Source organism: Fusarium phalaenopsidis (assembly GCF_050370095.1).
Source record: "Fusarium phalaenopsidis strain FUZ10S chromosome Unknown contig_32316, whole genome shotgun sequence".
Lineage (NCBI taxonomy): Eukaryota > Fungi > Ascomycota > Sordariomycetes > Hypocreales > Nectriaceae > Fusarium > Fusarium phalaenopsidis.
Genome location: NW_028145399.1, coordinates 840527 through 862323, shown reverse-complemented (window position 1 = coordinate 862323; position 21797 = coordinate 840527). Strand labels below are relative to the sequence as shown.

General features: G+C 51.8%; 8 protein-coding genes and 1 non-coding gene across 9 annotated transcripts; 6 read left to right on the top strand and 3 right to left on the bottom strand.

Annotated features, from left to right (window-relative positions):
* Nucleotides 1-1162: 1162 nt before the first annotated feature.
* On the top strand, nt 1163-1926 carry LRP88_11853 (uncharacterized protein; the record flags this gene model as incomplete). Its single annotated transcript, XM_083248267.1, has 4 exons — nt 1163-1257; nt 1314-1575; nt 1635-1661; nt 1795-1926. 4 exons carry the CDS (start codon nt 1163-1165, stop codon nt 1924-1926), a joined length of 516 nt encoding a protein of 171 aa, XP_083095697.1.
* Nucleotides 1927-3296: 1370 nt separating this feature from the next.
* On the top strand, nt 3297-4327 carry LRP88_11852 (FMN adenylyltransferase; the record flags this gene model as incomplete). The annotated part of the gene is made up of 4 exons (XM_083248266.1): nt 3297-3463; nt 3528-3568; nt 3710-4088; nt 4318-4327. 4 exons carry the CDS (start codon nt 3297-3299, stop codon nt 4325-4327), a joined length of 597 nt encoding a protein of 198 aa, XP_083095696.1.
* A 397-nt stretch (nt 4328-4724) lies between these two features.
* On the bottom strand, nt 4725-6378 carry LRP88_11851 (Clr5 domain-containing protein; the record flags this gene model as incomplete). Its single annotated transcript, XM_083248265.1, has 2 exons — nt 4725-6120; nt 6179-6378. 2 exons carry the CDS (start codon nt 6376-6378, stop codon nt 4725-4727), a joined length of 1596 nt encoding a protein of 531 aa, XP_083095695.1.
* Nucleotides 6379-7007: 629 nt separating this feature from the next.
* LRP88_11850 (uncharacterized protein) lies at nt 7008-8108 on the top strand (the record flags this gene model as incomplete). The annotated part of the gene is made up of 2 exons (XM_083248264.1): nt 7008-7939; nt 7991-8108. The coding sequence occupies 2 exons, from the start codon at nt 7008-7010 to the stop codon at nt 8106-8108; spliced, it is 1050 nt and encodes a 349-aa protein (XP_083095694.1).
* A 1203-nt stretch (nt 8109-9311) lies between these two features.
* LRP88_11849 (glycoside hydrolase superfamily) lies at nt 9312-11218 on the top strand (the record flags this gene model as incomplete). Its single annotated transcript, XM_083248263.1, has 3 exons — nt 9312-9639; nt 9687-9873; nt 9958-11218. 3 exons carry the CDS (start codon nt 9312-9314, stop codon nt 11216-11218), a joined length of 1776 nt encoding a protein of 591 aa, XP_083095693.1.
* Nucleotides 11219-11817: 599 nt separating this feature from the next.
* LRP88_11848 lies at nt 11818-11898 on the bottom strand. The gene has a single exon. It is a non-coding gene; the product is annotated as a tRNA-Ser (tRNA).
* A 1879-nt stretch (nt 11899-13777) lies between these two features.
* LRP88_11847 (inorganic pyrophosphatase) lies at nt 13778-15066 on the top strand (the record flags this gene model as incomplete). Its single annotated transcript, XM_083248262.1, has 7 exons — nt 13778-13912; nt 13965-14124; nt 14177-14360; nt 14410-14470; nt 14519-14578; nt 14639-14692; nt 14740-15066. The coding sequence occupies 7 exons, from the start codon at nt 13778-13780 to the stop codon at nt 15064-15066; spliced, it is 981 nt and encodes a 326-aa protein (XP_083095692.1).
* An 832-nt stretch (nt 15067-15898) lies between these two features.
* Nucleotides 15899-17564, top strand: LRP88_11846 (major facilitator superfamily domain-containing protein; the record flags this gene model as incomplete). The annotated part of the gene is made up of 4 exons (XM_083248261.1): nt 15899-16131; nt 16180-16563; nt 16618-17369; nt 17422-17564. The coding sequence occupies 4 exons, from the start codon at nt 15899-15901 to the stop codon at nt 17562-17564; spliced, it is 1512 nt and encodes a 503-aa protein (XP_083095691.1).
* A 420-nt stretch (nt 17565-17984) lies between these two features.
* On the bottom strand, nt 17985-18272 carry LRP88_11845 (uncharacterized protein; the record flags this gene model as incomplete). The annotated part of the gene is made up of 1 exon (XM_083248260.1): nt 17985-18272. One exon carries the CDS (start codon nt 18270-18272, stop codon nt 17985-17987), a length of 288 nt encoding a protein of 95 aa, XP_083095690.1.
* Nucleotides 18273-21797: the final 3525 nt, after the last annotated feature.

The window sequence follows — 21797 nt, the reverse complement described above, 5'->3', positions numbered from 1 at the left end:
AGTGGTAAAGCATATGAACCCTCGTCATGATAACCAGTTGCAACATACAGCCAGTGTGACGATCATTCCCCTCTATGACGACTGCGTCTAATTAGAACTCTGAATACCTGCATCTTGACGGTTGAGGGTCTGAGTGCCCACCTTCTTTCTTTCAATTTCTTTCTCGATTTGGCATTCAACAATTTTGCTGACACGGGTGCCCAGTGTAGTTGTGGCGGCAACAAGGTCCTTTCGAGTCATAAAAGGGGGAACTCTGTCTTCGTTTGGGCGTTCTCCGGTTCTAAGACGTTCGTTCAGGATTCTCTCTTGTCGTCTCGAGGGACTGTCAAGCTTGATGGCCATGCTGACATAGGCCATTGTGTCGATGATCTCCTTCGCATTTACCTGCAGAAAGCTAGGGGCGCTTCGAGTGATCAGTCATAAAGAATCAGCAATGGGACCATGACGCTTACCTGCCGCAATTCCCACCAGCCCTGCAGCACGGAGTGCATTTTCCATCACCATCGTCTGTGTCCCGCCAATGGCACTTAACAATCAGCAGTTTGTCCAGGTTCTTTCCACCAGCGCCTCGGATGAGGTAGCTCGCATCTTGAAGGGTCCGCCTGACACATGGCCAGCAGGGGATAGGGGCGAGTAGCTCGCTCATTTCCACGATGGTCTCGTGCCGACGCCAGATCGTTGGCGGGTCGGGGGCGGATGATGAGCGAGAACTCTCAAGGCGAGCAAAGAAGATGATAGAAGGGGAGAGTCGGAGAATTGAAGAAAGGGCTTGTAGCGTCTGCGTGTTCACCAAATGCACAATAGCAAACAACACTGTCAAACGGCACTGCCAAACAGGTGCACTCACTTTCAAGCCTCATTCGCATAACAGTCAGTGAATCACTGGAGAAACAAGGACGAGAAGAGCAATTTGTTTGCCGCCTCAGGAATTCATCTTTTGCCTTCCCCTCTCCTTCTCTGTTTCTCATCTTCCCACCTACTCCTCCCCCTCCTTAGTTGTGGGATATCCAAGATGACCTCACATGATTGCAGAGTTCACGGATTCGACATTCCCATGCCTTGCTTGAGATGTCTCCGGCACGAGATAAGACAGGCAAACAGGGTGATCGCGCAAGCGGAAGCGGCGCCAGCTAGAGGAGCTAGCTCACAGCTACCAGCAGCCTTGCCTGTCACATGGCCCTCCATCGAATGCAACTGGACCGATATTCGCCGTCGTCAATGCGATCTGTATTACGCAGAAAACAACATCTGTTCGCGGTAAGTATAAAAACACTGACACATCCAGCTCGACCCTCTTTGCTAAGCCCTTCAAGCGCCGCCCCTGGCATGATTTATGGCGACAAACTAGACATGATTGATACTATATGCTACATCGTCGATGTTCTAGCTTTTCAGAATCCATCTAGCTCCGCTGTGGCCGAGGAGGGCGACGGTTTCGCTCACCTCTTCTCTCGCGCAACCCCGACAGTCGTCGTCAAGGCTCTTGCCAAGCTTGGTGCAGCCTTTGATGCCATGGTCACCCGTCATGAGGGAGAGCACAAGTTGCTGGGCTCTTACGGGCAAGGGATCATGGGGGTAGGCTGTTTCTTGTGTTGGGCGGTGCTTGATTGTTCAGTCACTAACTTCTCTCACAGCCACGTGAACGCATCTACCAGGATAAGGTGAGTGCAAGGTGGCGAGAGATAAATCAGGTTCGTTGTCCCTTATCCAAGACAAAGAAATGGCAGCTAATATTTTCCCTATTCCAAGTCCGGAGCTCGAAATGGGTCATCGAGGAATATTTTGCGTCTCCAGTCAGGCGACATTGGTTTTCTGGACTGGAACACCGCTATGCAAGATTTCCGTGGCGAGGTTACCCGCGCAATGGAGGACGCGCACATGCCCCAAGGAGCTATCGACCTTGTCGTCTCGAAGTTGCCCATCTAATGGGCCGCCATTACACCACCCGGATCACAGTTTGCCAAGAAGATTGCGATGGGCCATCTTGTCAGCCCGTGTGACTTGATTTGTTTCAGGTCTGGAGATACCAAGGAGCAAATAGTGGCCAGGTTTTGATGGTTAGGGATTCAAGCCTGGAGAATCCCTTCTGGGGGAGATAAACGTGCTGTATGAGCTTTTGTGTTCCTTGTGGTGACTGTGATATCTTTAACCGTTCTCCTCGTCGAAACTACCCTCTTTGGTATCGCCTTGATGGAGCCGTGATCTTGCTCATGTCAAACGAGATAATACCTTGCTTGGCCGAAAATCCTCTCATAATCGACATTCACCATTCTCTCACGTCAACATCACACGCGGTCGGGAAAGGTTCTCCCTATCATGAGTAGCACACAAGACCTTCTAGCTCTGGAGCATTAGAAATGTGCCACCTGGAAGTCTCGAACTTGAATCCGGCTCGTAGCCTCTGTAATTCTTTAGCAATCCGGCTTGCTTCACGTGGTCCTTCATCAAAGCTGCTTCTAGCCCTGCTTACCCTGTACAGGAATGTTGAATCATGCCGCATTCCGCACTTCCACATAATCACTCAATACAGGCAGGCTTTGATATAGAAACCCACCTTGCTCCAGAACAGCACCGGGGCGCAGACAATTGCATCTTTCTTCCAGAGATTCAAGTTGAATCAAGGGTCTTCACGTGATGGGTGCAACGGTCCGAGGTCTGGACCCTTCGGCTGATGAGGCAAGTCAAGCCGACAGTGCGCTAGCGAAGAATAGTGGTGTTCCCCATGCCTGCCTATCGCAGTCTAGCTCCACGTGGCATTTTCTTATCGAATGTCTCAACTCTTCCTCTCCAGCGGGGACTAAAGTCAGCCTTCGACAGGGCTTGCATGACAATATAAGCGAAGTATTTAGTTCCTTTCACATTCTATTGAGGTTCGCCTTGATACATGACTGAAAATGAGGCAGTTGCATTGTTGCCCGCTTGGCATGGACAAACCGCAGATGTAGCCTCACCCCGTAGCGGAGCGTGATCCGCACCACCCCCAAAACTGCACCCGCCCGCCTCAAGACTGTGCCAAAAAAGGGTCCCCGTGTTTGGTGCCCCCCACCCAAAAAAGCTTGGACTGACGCACTGTCCACGTGATCGCAAAGTGGTTCGGCCTCTCAACCGCATTTACGTACATATCGCCTTACGGCGAGACCGGAGTCGGCTCTACAATATCCATCCTCTAGATTCCTCCTCGTTCCTCTTGTTTCTACGACTGCAACCACCTCAGCTCGAGTCGCCGACCTCGAGACTCTCCGTTCCTCCCTCTATCGCCCCGCCTCCGAAGCGACAGCCGCCAATTTCGAGCCATCATGACACAAGCCCCGCCACCCCGCTCCTTGCGCGACAAGTGCATCGAGATCAAGGACAAGGTCGACGCGTTCCTGGCTGAGGACCCGGATACGCAGATTCTTCGAGATGTACAGGCGCAACTTCGTGTGTCGATAGGGGTTGTGGAGGAGGCGTTGGAGAGATACCGGTGCGTTCAAGTCTGAAACGTCTTGACACAATCCCCAGGTCGCTGACCCTTTTCGCGCCAACAGACCTGAACAAATCTCCTTATCATACAATGGAGGAAAAGATTGTACGTTTGCCTTTAGAGACCATTCTGGGAGCTCCAGGGAATCGGGCGCTTTCGGGATTGCTGCCATGAGCCCACTCCCGCCTCCATGAGCCCCTCCTTACCCCATTCACTCTAACCAATGCTGACCCATGATATTGACAGGTCTTGTTCTTCTTATCGTGATTCTCGCATGTATGGGAAAGCGCTATTCTCAGACGACAGCCACCAACGGAACCTCCAACTCCGCGACCCCGGAGAAGCTCCAAGCCGTGTACATCGTTGCCGCGCATCCCTTCCCCGAGATTGACGAGTTTGTGGAGTCGTCTAGCGCCGAATACAACCTCGAGGTGGCTCGCTATGTGTTGTCGATGAAGAAGGGACTAGAGATATATCTCGAGGAGCGACCGAGTATAAAGGCAATCTTTGTGGGGACGCGGAGGACTGATCCTCATGGAGAGAACTTGACACATTTTGATCCGACGGATTCTGGGTGGCCTGCTTTTATGCGAGTGCACCCGGTGATTGATTGGCATTATGGTACGTGTATATTCAAGATGTTGCTGGGCCTCCCCTGGCTCTTGGCCATGACCCCCTCGCTAAGCAACAATTGCTAACTGTGGACTGCGATAGCGCAAATTTGGGCAGTAAGTTGAAATTGGCTCTCTGCCAGGGAGTCATTATCAGCCATGACGTTAAAAGAAGGCTAACATGTGTAGTTTATCCGACATTTGGGAATCTCATATTGTCCCCTCTATGACCAGGTTAGTCAGGTTTCAATGAGGGACTCACTCTCTTACTAACATGCATCAGGGCTACACCAGTCTTGGCGGAAAAAAGGATACCCATCCCAACCCTCACTTAAAGAAAGAAGGCCAGAATGGAGAGGGGTTCCGACCAGCATACGAGTTAACTGCAGATGACGAGGAGCGCTTGGGTCGTGAATCGTGATTGGGGAAAGAGGAGGAGGCTGTACTTGTAAGAACTTGACTGGCTTGCATGGAGAAGCGTTGAATAGAGTATAGACTCACGGCGTTAACTATCTTATGACTGAGGCAGCTTGTCTCTGTCACTTTGTGCTGATTATTAGGGCTATTGTCACCTCTCACTTAGCTACACTGTCATGATCCACCCTTCCTAGAGATGTTGTCGCCCATGAGACCCTGCCGCTGCCAAACCCCTATACCTCATGTACGGGAACATCATCAACATACTCCTCTAACCTCTTGTACGTATCCTGCCGAATCTGGGCGGCCTCCTCTTTACATCCCTGCCGCCGAAGCAAATCCTCCAACCGCCACAGCTCATGGATCGTCTGAGGTCCAATCCGACTCTGTCCATACTCCCGCATAGCAACGATACTGCGCATCCTATCCGTTGCAATGGTCGGATCAAACCCCATCTCCAGGTCGACATCAACGAGCACCTTCATAACGTATGCGATGATCCGGGCGTGGAAGCGCGGTAGCTGAGGAGGGTGTCGTTGAGGCATAGACGGCTCTGGGTCTGCTTCAATGTCGCTTAACGGAGTGAGGGTATTCTTTCTCTCTAGAATTCGGCTTTTTAACATTCCGGAGAGGATCCGGATCTTCATCTTTGTCTCTGAAAAGGGCATTGTGCTTCGGTGTTGTATAGCTGATACGCTGGTGTGCTTGAGCATCTCATACTCCTTGGGCGGTTCTCTTCCATACCCGTCACTGGCTAAGAGGTCAGGGTGAATGCGAGCTATCATATCCTCGGCAAATGCATAATCCATCGGGACCTTGTTTTCCAGGAGGGCGAACCATCTATCGGCATCCTCCAGCTTATTCTGGGGGAGACGGACCATCTCCGAGTCCCATACCAGGCGGTAGTAGAGGATCAAGAGGCGAGTGTCAAAGTTGTTGAAGATCATGTTTGCGTTTAGTGACCAGGCTTGATGTAGCACCTCCGCTTGAGGGGGGAGTGAGTCTTTGTACCAGCCCTGAAGGAGCGTGTGTAGGCCGTGTAGCATCTGCATGAGGGGATGTCCTGGTTCAAAGCGGTTCCTTGCCAGGTTGGTTAGATGAAGTAGCAGAATACCGAACAGTTGTGTCTGCCCGTAGAGTGCCATGTAGTATAGAATCTCCAAAATGTTCCAGATGAACAGAGGTCCTTCAACTTGCAGCATCGCCTCTATCTGGAGGAACGCCTTGCGTGTTAGACGTCCCGCCAGCTCACCCTTGCCCCTCTCCAGCAGTTCAACAATGATCCTAAAGGCAAAGCTCAGGCTTTCCGGGTCGTATCGCCTCGCAGACACCATCTCAGTGGGGGAAGCTGGGGGGCTGGGCGGGGGTGGGTAGCCATGACCTTCTGGCGAGTCAAAGAATGAGGAGCCCCAGTTCTGTATGCTTGCCAAGAACTCCAGGTTTGCCAGATCCGAAGCACCCAGTTTGAGACATGCGGGTAGAGTGACTTGCACTGTACCCTTGGGTACAGCTTTGATGGCTTGGGTGTGAGTGACAACCGGGTCGCGACTCTGTGACTTCTTGGTACCAGCACGTGGTTTGTTCTTTGAGAAGCCCCATTTCGTGAACCGCTTCTTGTACATTTGAAGCCTAGATGCAAGTTAGGTCATATTCACGCCAGGGTCGACCCTAAGCTGGGAAGTCACACGTTGCCTTGAAGTTGTACTCCGTCTCCATCGTTTCCATCACATGGCGTAGTTTTCTGCGCTCATGCACATACAGCCGCTCAATATGTACATAAACAGCATCCCACTCCTTGTCGCCGTGATGTATCGGCAGGTCAACCTTCCCGACCGCGGGCTTCTCCACCCCTGGGCGCGGAGCCAACGAGGCGAACTGTGAAGACATGGTGAAAGATGCAAAGGGAACTTTTCCCACGACGGTGAATGGACGAGAGGGGGAGTTTATGAAGCCCGACTCTGCGGCATTGAAGGAGCCGACTGATGTTCAAGGGACGTCAGCGCCGCGTGGAGTATGTACAGTACAAATCCTTGGCTGCCAATATTTACCATCTGGAACGATTTGACAATACGCGATTGGCCTGAGCTAGCAGGGGTCCTCAGAAGGATGAGCACTATGTTATCGTGGCCAATGGGTGGACTTGAAAAAGTTCGGAATGATCGACAGAGGCGCTAAGCGCTCTTGTACTCTACTTGATCGGGATCGTGCAGAGTGGCGTTTTGGACGGAAGTGTTGGTTATCAAGCATTGTGAACTACAAGATCCGAGCAGAAAAGTTCCTCGAAACGGGTTCGGATGGTTTGAAGGCTATTTCCGTCGCATTGAAAGCGACGGCTTGAGTAGATAATGCCGGGTCCGTGAAAATTGGCTATATAAATCATAGAGTAGTTGCCAGGCTGTTGCTGGTTATCAAGCCAGACTCGCAACACCTTCCACCAGCTCGTCCTAGATATCAATCGTATTCTTTCATCTTTATATCTTTTACTTCTTCTATAACCCCATCAGAACTTACAAGGAATGTCAGCCAACTTGAAAGACAGGGCAGCCTGGGAGGCCGGCTTCCCAGGTCTGTTCTGGAAGCAAGTCTTCCACCGCGTCCCCAAGATCCCCTCTCATATCGACCTCCAAGGCGAAACCGCTATAGTCACCGGCTCAAGTCAAGGCCTGGGTCTCGAGTGTGCGCGGCAGCTCCTACAACTCGGCCTAAACGAGCTGATCCTCGCTGTGCGGTCACAGTCGAGAGGCGACGAGGCCGCGAAGCAGTTGCAGGCTAAGTTCCCAGACGCGACTATCAGGGTTTGGATTCTTGACATGGAGTCTTATGACTCTGTGAGGCAGTTTGCTTCTAGGTGCGAGACCTTGAAGCGACTTGACGTTGTTATCCTGAACGCTGGGTGCGGCAAGGCATCATACCAGCGCTGTGGTGGGGACAAGGGTCGTGAGGTGACGCTCCAGGTCAACTTCCTGGCGACGATGCTTCTGACTATCCTTCTGATCCCCATATTGAGAGAGAAGAACAGCGTCATCTCTGGAGGGAAGAAGTTTTCCTCCACGCCTGGCCGCCTGACCATTGTAGGTTCAGACATGGCTCTGTGGGTGAAGATGGAGGAACCATCTGGAAGTTTCCTGGACGTGCTAGACGCCGAAGAGGGCTTTGACGGATTTGATCAATACGGCAAGACGAAACTCTTGCTACCCATGTTCATATCGAAGCTCGCAGAGGTCGTTTCCGCAGACGACGTCATCATCAACGTCGTCAATCCCAGCTCAACCAGAGGTACGGCACTCATGCGCGAGTCCAAAGGCCAGTACGCAGCGCAGGCTTTTGTGTTTATCACCGGGATTATATTCGGAAGGAATATTGTCGATGGGACGAGGCAGTATCTGCATTCTGCGCTGGTGCTGGGCAAAGAGAGCCATGGGTCTTTTGGCGACTGGGTGATTCGACCGTGAGCTGAGAGTCTTTAGATCTCCGATGACTGCTAACATAAAGATGATAGGTATCCGCCGATCATGTATACCGAGCCCGGCCAGAGGATGACGGAGAAGCTGTGGAAGGAGACGCTTGAGGAGCTGGAGATTGGCGACATTGAGAGAGCAGTCGCAAGCAAGAAGTGAGGCGTAAGCTTTCGATTAAGGTGCATGATCTGATACTCGAACGGAATTCGATCGACGGTACGTGTGGAGTGAACACGAGTTCAAGGTTGAGCAGGTCGTTATTAGGACATTCTTTCAGTACATCACGACGGGAGATTGGCGTTCGTTCATAAGGTGCCAGAACAAGGTTTTTTTTTTACTATATCCACTATCTATCATCTTAATATCTCTCTTTCATTTCAACAATTGGTCCTCATTAAAAGCAAGCCTTGCAGTTTTCGGCACTTATCCCTCCGGCCTTCCAGATAAGTCAATTAAACCGAGAGCCCCATCAACACCTTTCATCTCTTCTCGGATATCATCTAGAAAATACCGAACCTGCTAAGACCGCTCTAGCGCCTCGCATCTGAAACGTGGAAGGGGAGACGATCGACGCTTGCTGGACTCCCGATTCGCGATGCGACCCAAGAGTTGCGTTTCACGGTTGCAGAGAGGCTCGTATATGAGCTTCTCATTGCGACCTGCTATATACGACAGAAGTTGGATAAGCGCGGCAATAGAGAATTGAGTCGTCAACCGCCCGACGCAATCAGAGCATGTTCCCCATCTGGGGTGATAAGAGAACCCCTCAAATTCGCATTCAACTTCTCATCATTCGTCAAGCAGTCCGTTAATTCTCACAAGTTAGTCAACAATCAGGGGTCAACGGTAGCGAACTGCAGGGGCAAACGAACTGACGTTGCCGACAACCCGGTTCTCCAAAGAACCAAGGAATTTGGCCCGACTAACAGAAAACCTGGGACGATCGTCAAAAGCTTCTCTTGTATTTTTCTTCTCAAATCGTCTCATCTCCCTCGTCTGCCTTTCTTTAAGAGGAATAGCCCCCGAGGCGGCACCCCTGTCGCGACCTGAGACAGGGCGGAGATGCCAGGACTGTGCGCCCATCGGAGGAATCTTGGACGGTTGACGGATTCGAGTTTTGCCGTCTGGGAGAATAGGGATCTGGTGCCGTACTTGCGTATACCGTGGGACGATCAACAAAGACTATCTCTCGATTGATCGGGCATCCCTTGCTGTGGTGGGTGTATTTGAAGGACAAGAGCCCGGATTTTCAAGATGGGATGAACTTGCCATTGACCTGTACGTGTGTGTCGTTCTTTGTTTTTGCCATTCTTTCTTTATTCTTTCTTGTTTAATTCACTCGCTCATTAAACAATACAAACCATGTACAAGACCGCCCTCCTTGGTCTCCTGGCCTCGAGCCCTGTCTCGGCCCAGCTCAACAGCCTGGCGCAGGCCGCCGGACTCCAGTACTTTGGCACCACCGTCGACAACGGATACCTCAGCGACGAGGCTTACAAGGCCCTCGCCGACGACACCGAAGAGTTTGGTCAGCTCGTCCCCGAGAACGGTCAGAAGTGGGACTCGACGGAGCCGACAGAGGGAAAGTTTTCCTACGAAAAGGCCGACGTCGTTCCGGACCTTGCCAAGAAGAACGGGCAGATTCTGCGATGCCATGCTCTGACTTGGCACAGCCAGCTTCCCAGCTGGGGTAAGGTTTATTGTATCTTGGAAGATGAGTGGTGCTAACTGTTATAGTGTCGGGTGGCAGCTTCTCGAAGGAGGAACTTACAACCATCATTGAGGCTCACATCTCCAACGTTGTTGGTCACTACAAGGGCGACTGCTATGCTTGGGACGTTGTGAACGAGGCCATTGGTGACGATGGTAACTGGCGGGATAGCGTTTTCTACCAGACTCTCGGCACTGACTACCTTGCCATTTCGTTCAACGCCGCCCGCAAGGCGGATCCCGATGCCAAGCTGTAAGTTATTCCCCTGTTAGTGCTGTTCAACGTCTAACTCTTCAGGTACTACAACGACTACAACCTCGAGGGCAACGGTGCCAAGACAGAGCGTGCTATCGAGCTCGTCAAGGCCGTCCAAGATGCTGGTGCCCCCATCGACGGTGTCGGCTTCCAAGGCCACCTCATCGTCGGCCAGACCCCCTCTCGCGCTAACCTCGCCACTGTCCTGAAGCGCTTTACTGCCCTCAACGTCGAGGTCGCCTACACCGAGCTCGACATCCGCCACGCCTCTATCCCCGCCTCCGAGTCCGCTCTCAAGACTCAAGGTGACGACTTTGCCAACGTCGTCGGATCCTGCCTTGACGTCGAGGGCTGCGTGGGTGTGACCATCTGGGGAGTTTCTGACAAGTACAGCTGGGTGCCCAACACCTTCAGTGGTGCCGGTGAGGCTCTCATCTACAACGACCAATACGAGAAGAAGCCCGCCTGGACTAGCATTTCCAGCCTGCTCGCCGCCGCTGCGACTGGCTCCAGCGGCAAGGCCTCCAGCGTCGAGGCTAGCAGCGTTGTTGCCACTGCTGAGGCTACCAGTGTCGAGGTTAGCAGAGTGGTTGCCACTGCTGATGCCACCAGCGTCGCTCCCGTTGTCGAGACCACTGCCCCAGCCACGACTCTCGAGACCCGAACCAAGCCCGCTGTCTCGATCTCTGAGGCCGCCCCTGCTCCTGAGCCCACCAGCCTCATTGTGACTCCCTTCCTTAACAACACTGCCACTCAAACCACTCTCGAAATCCGAACCTCTGCTGCTGCCCCCATCGCCTCTGAAGTCGGTGACGACGAAGACTACGAGGGTGACGAAGACTGTGAGGAAGAGGGCGAGGGAGAGGACGAAGACGAAGACTCCCAAGATGACGAGGATTGCGAGGATGAGGAGGAGCAGCCTGAGCCCTTCCCCACCTACGCCGTCCCCGGCAACAGCACCACACCCATCAACGGCACCGTGCCCTACAACAGCCAAGCCCCAGTCTCCGAGGCCGCTGCCGCCTCCGTGACTGAGTCCCCCGCCGAGCCCACCGTCCGCGTCCCCATCATCCGCCACAGCAGTTCCGCCTACAACTACCCCTGGAACACCCAGTCCGCCGCCTCCGGCCCAGCGGTCCCAGCCCCAACCGGCACGGCTCCTTCGGCCCCCATCGGCACCGGCACCACCGAGCTGGTCAAGCACTACTACCAGTGCGGCGGCCGTAACTGGGACGGACCTACCCAGTGCGAGGCTCCTTATGTCTGCGAGGAGCACAACGAGTGGTACCACCAGTGCGTGTAATGCTGGGATCGGATCTGGGGTGATGGAACAAACTTACATTATGACTTGTAAATATTTGGCACGTTTATAGTTCTAGACTTTCTTCCCGGCTTGATGCGGGAACATGTAGATACGCGTAATTGAGGACAGGTCCTGAATGTTGTATGCCGTGTGATTGATTTGTGACCTTGGGCTCAAGCATCAATCGTTCTTTTCTTTTGTCATTGATCCTCATCCAGAACAGCAAAAGACGCAGATATCAATATACGACGGCACTGAAACCTAACCATCAGAGTGACCTTCATGCCTCTTGCTTGTCCCAGTAACGGTAGGTAGCCACATGCTGCCTATTGTCGCCTTGTATCTTGCTCTGTTATGAATATCCGCAATTGTGAGTCCTGGGTCTTGGGGAGCTTGGGCTGTCTCAAGAAAATTCCTATTTTGGATGACCGTTGAGATGGCGGTTGAGATTAGTCAGCAGCCGCTCCCGCGTGCCGCCTCCAAAAAAAGACGCGATACCAAAAAAAGAACATCAACAAAAAGACAACGCCACCAACCACAACAATCAGTTGGAACAAGATACAGCCAGATCTGATGAAGGATCTGCAAAAAAAACAAATCGACACAGGCCTGATTCGAACAGACGCTCCCGAAGGAAGTAGATTTCGAGTCTACCGCGTTAACCACTCCGCCACTGTGCCTTGGTTTGTTGTTGAATCGGTTGCTCAAAGTTTGCATAATGTGGGCGGTTCCGGGTGTTCCCGGGCCTCCGCTTGGCGTAGTGGGTTCCGTACGGTCCCGTGATTTGCCAGGCCGCGAAAGTGATTGCTTTGGAGCAACAGGGGTCCTTGTCCTTCGTTCTCTGCCCTGGCTGGACGGTCTGGACGGTCTGGACGGCCGAACGAAACCTCCATGTATATTTAGCCGTTCTGCCATCTCATCCTGCTTTTAGTTTCGGCTCTCGTTACTACCACTACTACTGCTAAGTCGCCCGGTCTTTCCATGTCCCATTGGCCTACCAGTTGGCGAAACAGTGTTTCCCTAAGCCGGTGTGCTGAGCTGGCATCGTGTTTTAGACGACTTCATATATCATACTCATCCATTTATGCTCATACTCTACTCTCTTTATTATGACGAACTCATCTTCAAATATTGATGATGCTATCTAAGGTGCGTGATGAGGCCGTGCTCGGGACACCGGGGACTGCCCCACGATGGCTCCGGAGCGGAGGACTGCCGCGGGTGGAGACCGGCGCTGGGCATCCGAAGATCAAGACGGCTGGGAGGAGGATGTAGCGAGTCAAGCAGGGTGAATAAACGGGCTTGAATAGACGTACCGTTGGGTGTGTATGACGATATTTGCGGCGTGGAGTTGTGCCACAGCTACCAGCGCTGTACTCTCTTTGACCCTGCTACGACCTCAACAACAACCCCAGGCATGGTGGCGGAGTGGCTAATTGAGCGTCTCTGCGCGATACCTCTAGCTTTCACTTGCGCAAAATAGTGTGATATCTCCAACTGCATTATTTCCACCGGGATCCGACGATATCTTCAACACTTCCACAGTTTGAAAACGCCTTGGACTTCATTTCACATGTGTTCATGAAGTATAGGGACTACCCTATCCCCGTGGATCTATTGACCAATTGGTCGTTGTACACCTGACGATAGTACTATAAAAACGCCTCAGTGCCGTTCTTACCGCAGATTTTTACACAATATTTAGTGAGCAGGACAGTATTCGAGGTGAGAGTAATGAAAATTGGCTTTTTGCGTACCTCCATGCTCTGTATTGAGGTCGGGGTAGGGCTGGTCTTGCATATACTGTGTGCCATCTCACTTCGTCCTTAGACAAGAACAAGGGAAAGCTCTTGTTTAAAATCAACATAATACTACTCTAAAATTATATGTTTCTGTCATAAAATTACTCTAAAAACAAGAGATTCTTGTCATAAAACATCTACATTTTAGCCAAGCCTTTGGCCAAAGTCCTCATAAGCACTGCCCAACTGGGTGGACTCTGACGCGGGATTTTGTCCGCTCTTTATCTTCAAAGATTGGATGGATTCACGTCGCCAAGAAACGAATTGACTCGGGCGTATCATGGAATTAAAAGCATTCATTGCAATTCCAGCTCTTTGGTCGACCTGCAGTAGCACCTACCCTTTTGGACATCGATTTCAGAATCTCCCAAGTCCCACGTGCCTCGATGTAAGATCGTCAACTGGACCCATCCAAAAGTGATCGACAACACCCCCTGGCACGTGCTCCCCTTTTGCCTCGCCGTTGGAGCCCTACGCTTTATTGCCCCGGCCGGGGTGACGATCCGTCGCTCTCGGCGGGCACCCACTACGCCGGGTCCCGGGCTACCGGTCCCACTTCTCCCGTTCTCGTCACCGAGGGTTCGGTTGGGTTCTTGTGCTACGGAGGCGTCATTGGTGTTGCTCCTCACGCGAGCTATGCACTCGATGCGATCTTCCCGACAAGCTTAAAAACACCCCGAGCGCCGGTGAAACTCTGAAGTTTGTTCAGATCAGCCGCAGAGTTTCTTCACAGCTGTCCACTTTCTCTCAAGTCATCATGGTTTCTACTTCTGTGCTCCTCCATCTGGCCTTGCTGCCCGCTGTGGTTCTTGGTTCTACTATTGAGCCCCGAGCCAAGTCTTTTGACTACGACTCTCTTACTCTGCGGGAAGTCGGAGCACGCAACACCCTCGTCAGTACTTGTCACCTCTACAAGACTAGAATATGATGTTGACTATCGGCAGGAATGGCGTGTGTGGTTGGAAAAGGATGGCCAGCCCATCTCCTTCTGGCACGATGTCCCCCTGTACCCCGAGAAGGGCAACAACCGCATCGTGAGCTATGTTGTCGAGATTCCTCGATGGACTGACGGCAAGATCGAGACCAAGCGCAGCGAGCCTCTCAGTCAGCCCCCCCAACACTCTCATTCAAAACTCAATCGCTGACTTTGACATAGACCCCATCTTCCATGATGACAAGAAGGACAAGCCTCGCTTTGTTGAGAGTGTCTGGCCTCACAAGTCTTACCCTTTCCACTATGGATCCATCCCCCAGACTTGGGAGAGCCCTAACTACGACCATGACTTTACTGGCTATCCTGGTGACAATGACCCTATCGACCTGTTCGACATCACTGAAGCGTATGTTCCAATTGAGCACCCTTGAGTTCATGTCTAATCTATATCACAGCCCTGCCCATGTCGGCCAGGTCAAGTCGGTCAAGGTCCTGGGCGGCCTTGCTCTGAACGATGTGAGTCTTCCAATAATTGATAGAAGTAACAATCTGACCTTCTCCCAGGGCGGCGAGACTGACTGGAAGGTCATTGCCATTGACACCAAGGACCCCCTTGCGGCCCTGGTTGATAGTAAGTTATGATGCCACACAGGCAGAATTCAGCTAACCCCCGTAGCTGTCGAGGATCTCGAGAAGTACCGACCTGGTCTGGCTCAGACCTTTTACAACTGGTTCACTGTGAGTTCCAACCCTAAACACCATAGACCTTTGCTGACAAGTCCCAGTACTACAAGGTCGCTCGCGGCGACGACGTCCTCGAGATCGTGGGCGGCGACTACCAAAACGCCAAGTTCATGGCCAAGACCATCAAGGACAGCCACGGCGACTGGCAGGATCTCGTCCGGGGCAAGGTCGACTCCAACGAGATCAACTACAACCAGACCAGCACCAAGAAGTACAAGAAGAGCTTCGTCCGCAGCAAGGATGCCACCAAGGAGTTCAACCTCCCCGCCAAGTCCAATGTCCTGCCTGCCGCTGAGAGGCCTGCCAAGTATGATCAGTGGTTCTACCTGGATGGCGACTACAAGTTGATTCAGCTGCCTGGTAACTGACTAGGTCAACTTGAGCGGTCTCATCGCCAACGGCCATTCTAGACGCGCGTGTAGAGGCATAGAGATTAATGTTAATGAACCCCCACCGTTGGTGCATTCACTCTGAATGTCTGACTTGCTATTGTGAAGTCTACCCCTCATCGTCGAAGAGTCCGAGGTCATGCTCCTCAGGGGGTGTTTGATCAAACCTCGGCAAAATTCCATGATCAATTCAAACATCGGGTTGAGTTTGCCGTGTGATACTTTTGCCACTTAATAATCTCAAAGGCGAGCTTGGCAATGTTCCTCGTGGTATCTCAACATGGTGACAATCCAACGATGGGTGCGATTTCTAAGCGGCATTTCAAGCCGAGGGACCGTTGATGCTTTGTATTGCATGGCAAGCCAGGAAACCGTTTTCCTTTCCTTGTAGTAGGTTATTAATCGGTTGCCGAGGGGAGGTCAACTTAAGGGCGCGACAAATGATGTACGCGAGGCCGAGGACGACACCCAACAAAAACGCAACTAAACCTCGGAGACGTGACATAATTTCATCCTAGGTTGAGCTCTGGCATAGTCATCATTAATTCCCAGGCCAATGCCCGCGCTAGTGATGGGCTTGGCCGTGGGCAACACCGCATCAAAAGGATCAGTAATCATATTAACCGCCATAAACCCCGTCGGAATTATTTCCATTTATGCGCCGGATGACCACAATGTCGCAATTCCAGAGCATTTCCATTATTGAGCATTTGTTTGATCAGCAAGCGAGATCTTAGATCTTTTATATCTAGATGGAGGTGCTGTCCTGGAGATGAGAAACAAGCCCTTTGTGTGATAGATCGCATACACAATGGCGACAACTCTGATTGAAGACGCCGCGACGGTGAACGGGGATGTCGCGTTGGCTGCTTCAATTCGAAACGACTCTACGACTGAAAATGATGTCGAGGTTGCGCAGTCAAAGGAGAGTCCTGAGGTTGTGGACGAGTTCGACTGGGACAACAGCCCGCACAACCCCTTCAACTGGCCAGCTAGGAAGAAGGCATTGCAAGTCGTGATGCTATCTTCCGCGGCATTTCTAGCGTAAGCGCGAATACCTTCTTCGAAACCATTCCTAACCTTGACATTCAGATCAGTTGGTACCTCCATCATGAGCGCCGCCCGCGGCCAACTTATGGCCGAATTCAACGTTAGCAGCACAGTCGCCCTTCTCCCTCTGACAATGTATGTCCTCGCCCTCGGCTTTGGCCCCGTCATCGGCGGTCCTCTGTCAGAGACCATCGGTCGGTACCCCATCTACGCTGCGAGCGTGCCCCTTGGGGCCTTCTTCACTATCGGCGCGGGCTTCGTGCACAACATGGGCGGGCTGTGTTTCCTTCGCTTCATGGCTGGGCTATGCTGGGGACCTGTACTAGCAGTTGCGCCGGGGACGTTGTCGGAGACGTTTACGCCCAAGAATAGGGGGCCTGTGTCTGCTGTGTTTATCCTGATGCCATTTCTGGGACCTGGATTTGGGTGAGTGTTCGACTTTCCATCACTCCTCTGTTAACGTTGCTAACTCCTTTCAAGACCAGTCATCGGCTCATTCGTTGTCAACCGCAAAGGCTGGCGCTGGACGCAATGGACCCTAATCTTCTTCGCCATCTTCGCCATGATCGTCGCAGCCTTCTCCGAAGAAACCTTTCATCCAGCAATCAAGCGCAAACTGGCCAAGAAGATGGGCCTCAAAGTCGAACCCTCGCCGCCTCTATCCGCTCGCCTCAAGGTCTTTGCCGTCGTGGCTGTCGTGCGACCGGTTCGAATGCTCTTCTTCGAGCCCATCACAGGGTTCATTTGCCTTTACGTTTCGGCCGAGTTCGGAACGCTCTTTAGTTTCTTCGCGGCTGTACCGTATACGTTCGGGAGGGTTTATAAGTTTTCGATCGAGGAATCGGGCTTGGTATTTCTCTCCATCGTCATCGGATGCCTCCTCGGTCTCGTTACGGTCATCCTCTGCGACGTCTTCCTCTACCGCACAAAAGCCCACAAGTATCCTCCCCATCAGATCCCACCAGAGCATCGTCTGTATCCTGCGATGATTGGAAGTATCGGGTTGCCGATTGGCCTGTTCTGGTTTGCCTGGACAGCGCGACCGGGAGTATCGTGGGCCAGTCCAGCAGCATCCATGATCGCATTTGCCTGGGGAAATCTATGCGTGTTCGTCAGCACTATGCAGTATATCACCGATACATATCACGGAAGCGTGGTAGCGAGTGCAGCGAGTGCAAACGGTCTCGCGCGGTATGGCTTCGCTGGAGTGTTCCCTCTATTTACGATTCAGAGTAAGTGCAACCCACCCTGAGGCACAGGCGATAGCTGACTCATTCTTTGAAGTGTACCGGAAGCTGGGAATCGACTGGGCGAGCAGTCTTTTGGCATTTATCGCACTGGCATTGCTTCCTGTTCCTTGGGTGCTGTTCAAATACGGCCCTCGCATCAGAGCCAAGAGCAAGTACGAGACGGTTCAATTCAGTTAGGCATCGACACGGAAACATACGACGACTTTTTGTCTGATTCTGATTCTGATTCATTTTTCTCATTCCTTTCATTACTACCTCTTATAGAAGAAAAGGTCGCAACATCCATGTATTTCCAAGACTAAACCGCAAGCGACAGCAACAAGACTCCATGCGAGACAATCAAGAGATCAAGGCTCTCGACAGCGAAAGCCAATGACGACAATAAACTTTTCCATCATCCAAATAATCAGCGTGTTGACAATGTATCCTCCCAAAACGTAAAAATTGATGACCGAAGCCTAAGCTTCAGAGGTTGAGTTTGTTGGGGGTGGACTTGAATACGTCCGTCCCTGCGAACCACCGCCTAGGTGGCTGGACAAGTTAGCTTCTCGTCAACATTGTGTTATTTGAGCTGCTTACGCTTTCCGTACGATGTGTCTAGCGACGGTTCATAATCTGCGCGTACACGGCAGACGTCGCCCACTCCTCAAGACGCTTGACGGCCACGCCCTGGCCACACGCAGGCTTCCACTCTCCATCGTGCTGCTGGCTCCAGGAGACTCGAAGCGCCCTCTTGAGGGCGTCCCGGAATGCATCTGTCCGAGAAAGATGCTGAAAGTCCGCGATGTCAAGCTTGGACAGCTTGAGCATCAAGTTGAGTTGAAATTTGCCATTGAGCAGGCTGATAGCCTGCTCGGCAGTGAGGCTTTCCGAGTAGGAAGACATGGTGGCGTGTTGACGTGTCGAGATGAGCTTGACGGGATTTTAAATAGTACTGGGGCGAGTAGTGGTCGTGGTCGAGTCAGAAGCCGAGAGTGGGCGATGTGTAAGGAAAGAATTTGCGTGAGATTCTAAGGGAGGAAGGCGGTTTACTTATAGGATGGGGGAGAAGCGAAGGTTGCTCTTGAAGTTTCTTTTGCAACATTTATGCTCTGATCTTGCATGATGAGCCTCAAACTTATCGTGAACCTTGATGTTGAAGTGTTGGGTTGTTGTCAGGGCGATGTGTGTCGGTCCATGGACTTGACCGGGTGTGGGCAGGATATGATGTCTAGATGACTCTTGATTGCTAAAGAGAGGACAATGCAAAGATTGAGCGTGTTCTAAGGGGTTTGAAAGTAGTCGTCTCTACCCCCCAATGTGGCTCAAAGAGTCGGCGTGTCATGTTCTTGACATGTTTGGTACTTGACCACACCGAAAGGGAGTGGCAGATGAAAAAGTCGAGGGACTTTCTTTGTCTTTTTAAACAAAGTCTCGTACAACTTAACAGTAGTTTATTCTTGGAAGAACGGGCATAGGCCAGTGTGGGCTTAGATATCCCAAGAAAGGGTGTATCATCGTACCGACATCAGGTTGCGCAGTCGACGCCCGCCCTTGGCAAGCTCGCTTTTTATCTGGGAGGCCATGGTTGTGATTCCATCCTTGATGTGTGGATTATTTTGTAAAAGGACAGTAGATTCTCTCTTTGATGGCATCGCTCTGGTCGTGAGAGCATGTGTATATAAAGGGAAGGGAAGGGAAGGAAAGGGAAGGTAAAGCGGAGATCTCCAAGATGCTCGGGATGGAAAGAAGTCTCTTGGGCTCTTTCGGTGAATGAAGATGCCCGGCAATGTCGTTGACTACAGCGGTCAATTAGCCGACATGAACAGCTCCAATCTGGGTTACAAAGCAAATAGGCACTCACCTGCTTTCTCGTTGCAACGTTGCGATAATCTTCTTTCAGCCTCGCGGAATATCTCCATGCTCTTTATTAGTGGAGGATGCACCATTGAATGGCGCAGACACAATGATCTTTCCGATGCTTGCGCTATATATAAACAACGTGGCGATGGTAGAAGAAAGGTGCGACTTTCCCGAGCCGTCAGGCACGACAACCACCCCAAGGATAGGCTTGGAGAAGTATTTGCGGAATGTATGTGGATTATACTCATCAAGCTTCATTTCGCATAGGTGAATGAAGAACGAAGCCTTCTTCCGCGAGAGGTGTGTCCTGGTGAGAGGACGAGGATGTCGACGATGTTCGAAGAGATACAACAACCCGAAAGTCGCTTGCGGTGTATGAAGAGCTTCAACGAACAAAGATGTCAAGAGAATTCTTGATGAGTAGTGCCGTTGGCCGAGTCATCATGACCGTTGAACTGGGCTATAGACACGTTCATCCCGTGAGCCGATTCGCTCTGAAAGAGTCTCGACTCGACGACTGGAAGCTCTGGATCCATCAACTTCAAGACGCTCCCAATAATGACTCCTGAGAAGCATGCAGAAAGAAGCACAGCCTTCCCTTGCTTTTGGTATATAATGTCGCCGCACTCCGTTGATGGATCCTAGACCGTGACGATGGGCGCCCGTCCTGGTTACGGCGACTGTTCCTCTCCTTCTAGTTGAGGGCTGAGCCATTTCGCCATGTTGCCGGAAGCAATGCGATTCTTTACGAAGGGTGATTGATACCAGGAAATCTGGGAGAACTGTTGCGTCTGGTTGGAGCAAACAACCATTCTTTTGAGGAAGAGCCTGACCCGATCTCAGAGCTGCTTCACCAGGATAAAAGTTCCCGTCGATTCCTGCCGATGATTAGATTCGAGGCCATTGGCGAGAACGTGGGCGCATCCTCTAGTTCATCGAGGAGTGCGGCTAGGCCTTCCTCTTCAACCAGGACATCATCGGCGATGGTAAGCCTGAGGATCGTCTCGAGACCTTCGAACAGTTCTTGGAGCTCTTCGTCCCCGACCGCTTCGCCTTCCGAGAGCTGGAAGTTCATCTTGAGCGCTCATGAAGGTAAGGTGAAATGAGGGTGGATGGTGACAGTGTGTGAAAAGGAGAGGCGGCTGACGTATGTCGCACGTCGATGCGCAGAAACGTCGAACTGCTCGGGTTCTTCAGTTGTTTCTCTCGCCGCTTTATCCTGTTCTTCATGCTTGCACGCCATCTTTCGTTGTCGGGGTAGGTGGGCAGTTACTTGCACAATTGGTCGTTCCACAAGTACATCTCCCCTGCCACTCCCTCCGTACGGGTAGGCTGGGTTGCTTCTCTCTCGGAACTTTCGCTATGAGAACATTCCCGTTATCTTTGTAGTAGCGATAACGTGGCGAATAAGTTGTTGTGGGTGAGGCTAGGTCGGTTGGGGGGAACTGTTCCCCGGCCCCTGAGACTCTCGATCTACCATACATATAGCCCCTCGAGAAGGAACATGGCTGATAGGTTCTCCGTTAGTGGGAAGCTTGACGCAATGAATGTAAGGGAGGCATACTTATTCTTTATCGAAAACGGTCTCCCATGACCAGGGCGATCCTTTTTGTCCCGCCAGCGGAGATTGCTTTGAGTTAGGGTAGCTTGTTGAGGATCTTCCTAACAAATGAGAATGCCGGGTAGCCGAAAGATGAAATATCGAACAGAAGCGTGAAGAGATGCGTTCCTGCAAGGACGCCATGACTCGCCATCTTCCTGATGCTGCCGTTGACTCGAACAAGAGTGGCATCAGGCTCGCAACAGTGGTCGTCTTGGGTACTCGATTGCGAACCCATAGAGGATACCCTTGGTAAGGCATAAAGAAGGCCCAAGGCGAAGAAGATAAAGTCGTTCTGGCTTTCGAGGCTCGAGGCTGTTCATGCCTCGAGGGTGACGCTTGGTTGAGGTGGTTGGTTGCAACGGCGGGCTCGTTGGACTGACGATTCCTGGCTCATGATTAACACAGGAGGTTGAAAGAGTCGAATTTCGACTAGACTTCTCCCCTGAGTGCCTTGATTATAGTAGTCGAGATATCTTGGATTGCTCAGCTGGCATCTTCCTCCACGATTATGGTCGATTACCCACATAACCTGATGTCGCTCACGTGATCAGACTAGGTCACATGCCACCCCTGAGATGCTCCTTGCCAAAACACCACTTCCAGATGTGATCCGTACGGTTTCCATCGTCAAGGCATCGCATTTTCTCTGCGTTAGTGCCCTTTTGTGAAGAACGCATCACGTAGCACCCTTTGCTAATCCTCATCGCTACAGTCTAAGTCATTTCGCTCCAAACCAGCCAGCTGCCCAATCATCCATATAAGTATTTAGCGTAGCAGGCACTCCTGCGAGCTCACCCATAAGATTATTAGGCTAGTAGTCCGTTGCCGCAACCACTCTATCGCCAATTTCTGCCGTGGGCACATTCTTGGGAGTGGCCTTGACCACCTTTCGTACAATACAATCGCAGAGACGTTCCGTACAAAGTTGACACTGTGCACGGGAAGCCTGAATTGAGGTTGGATTT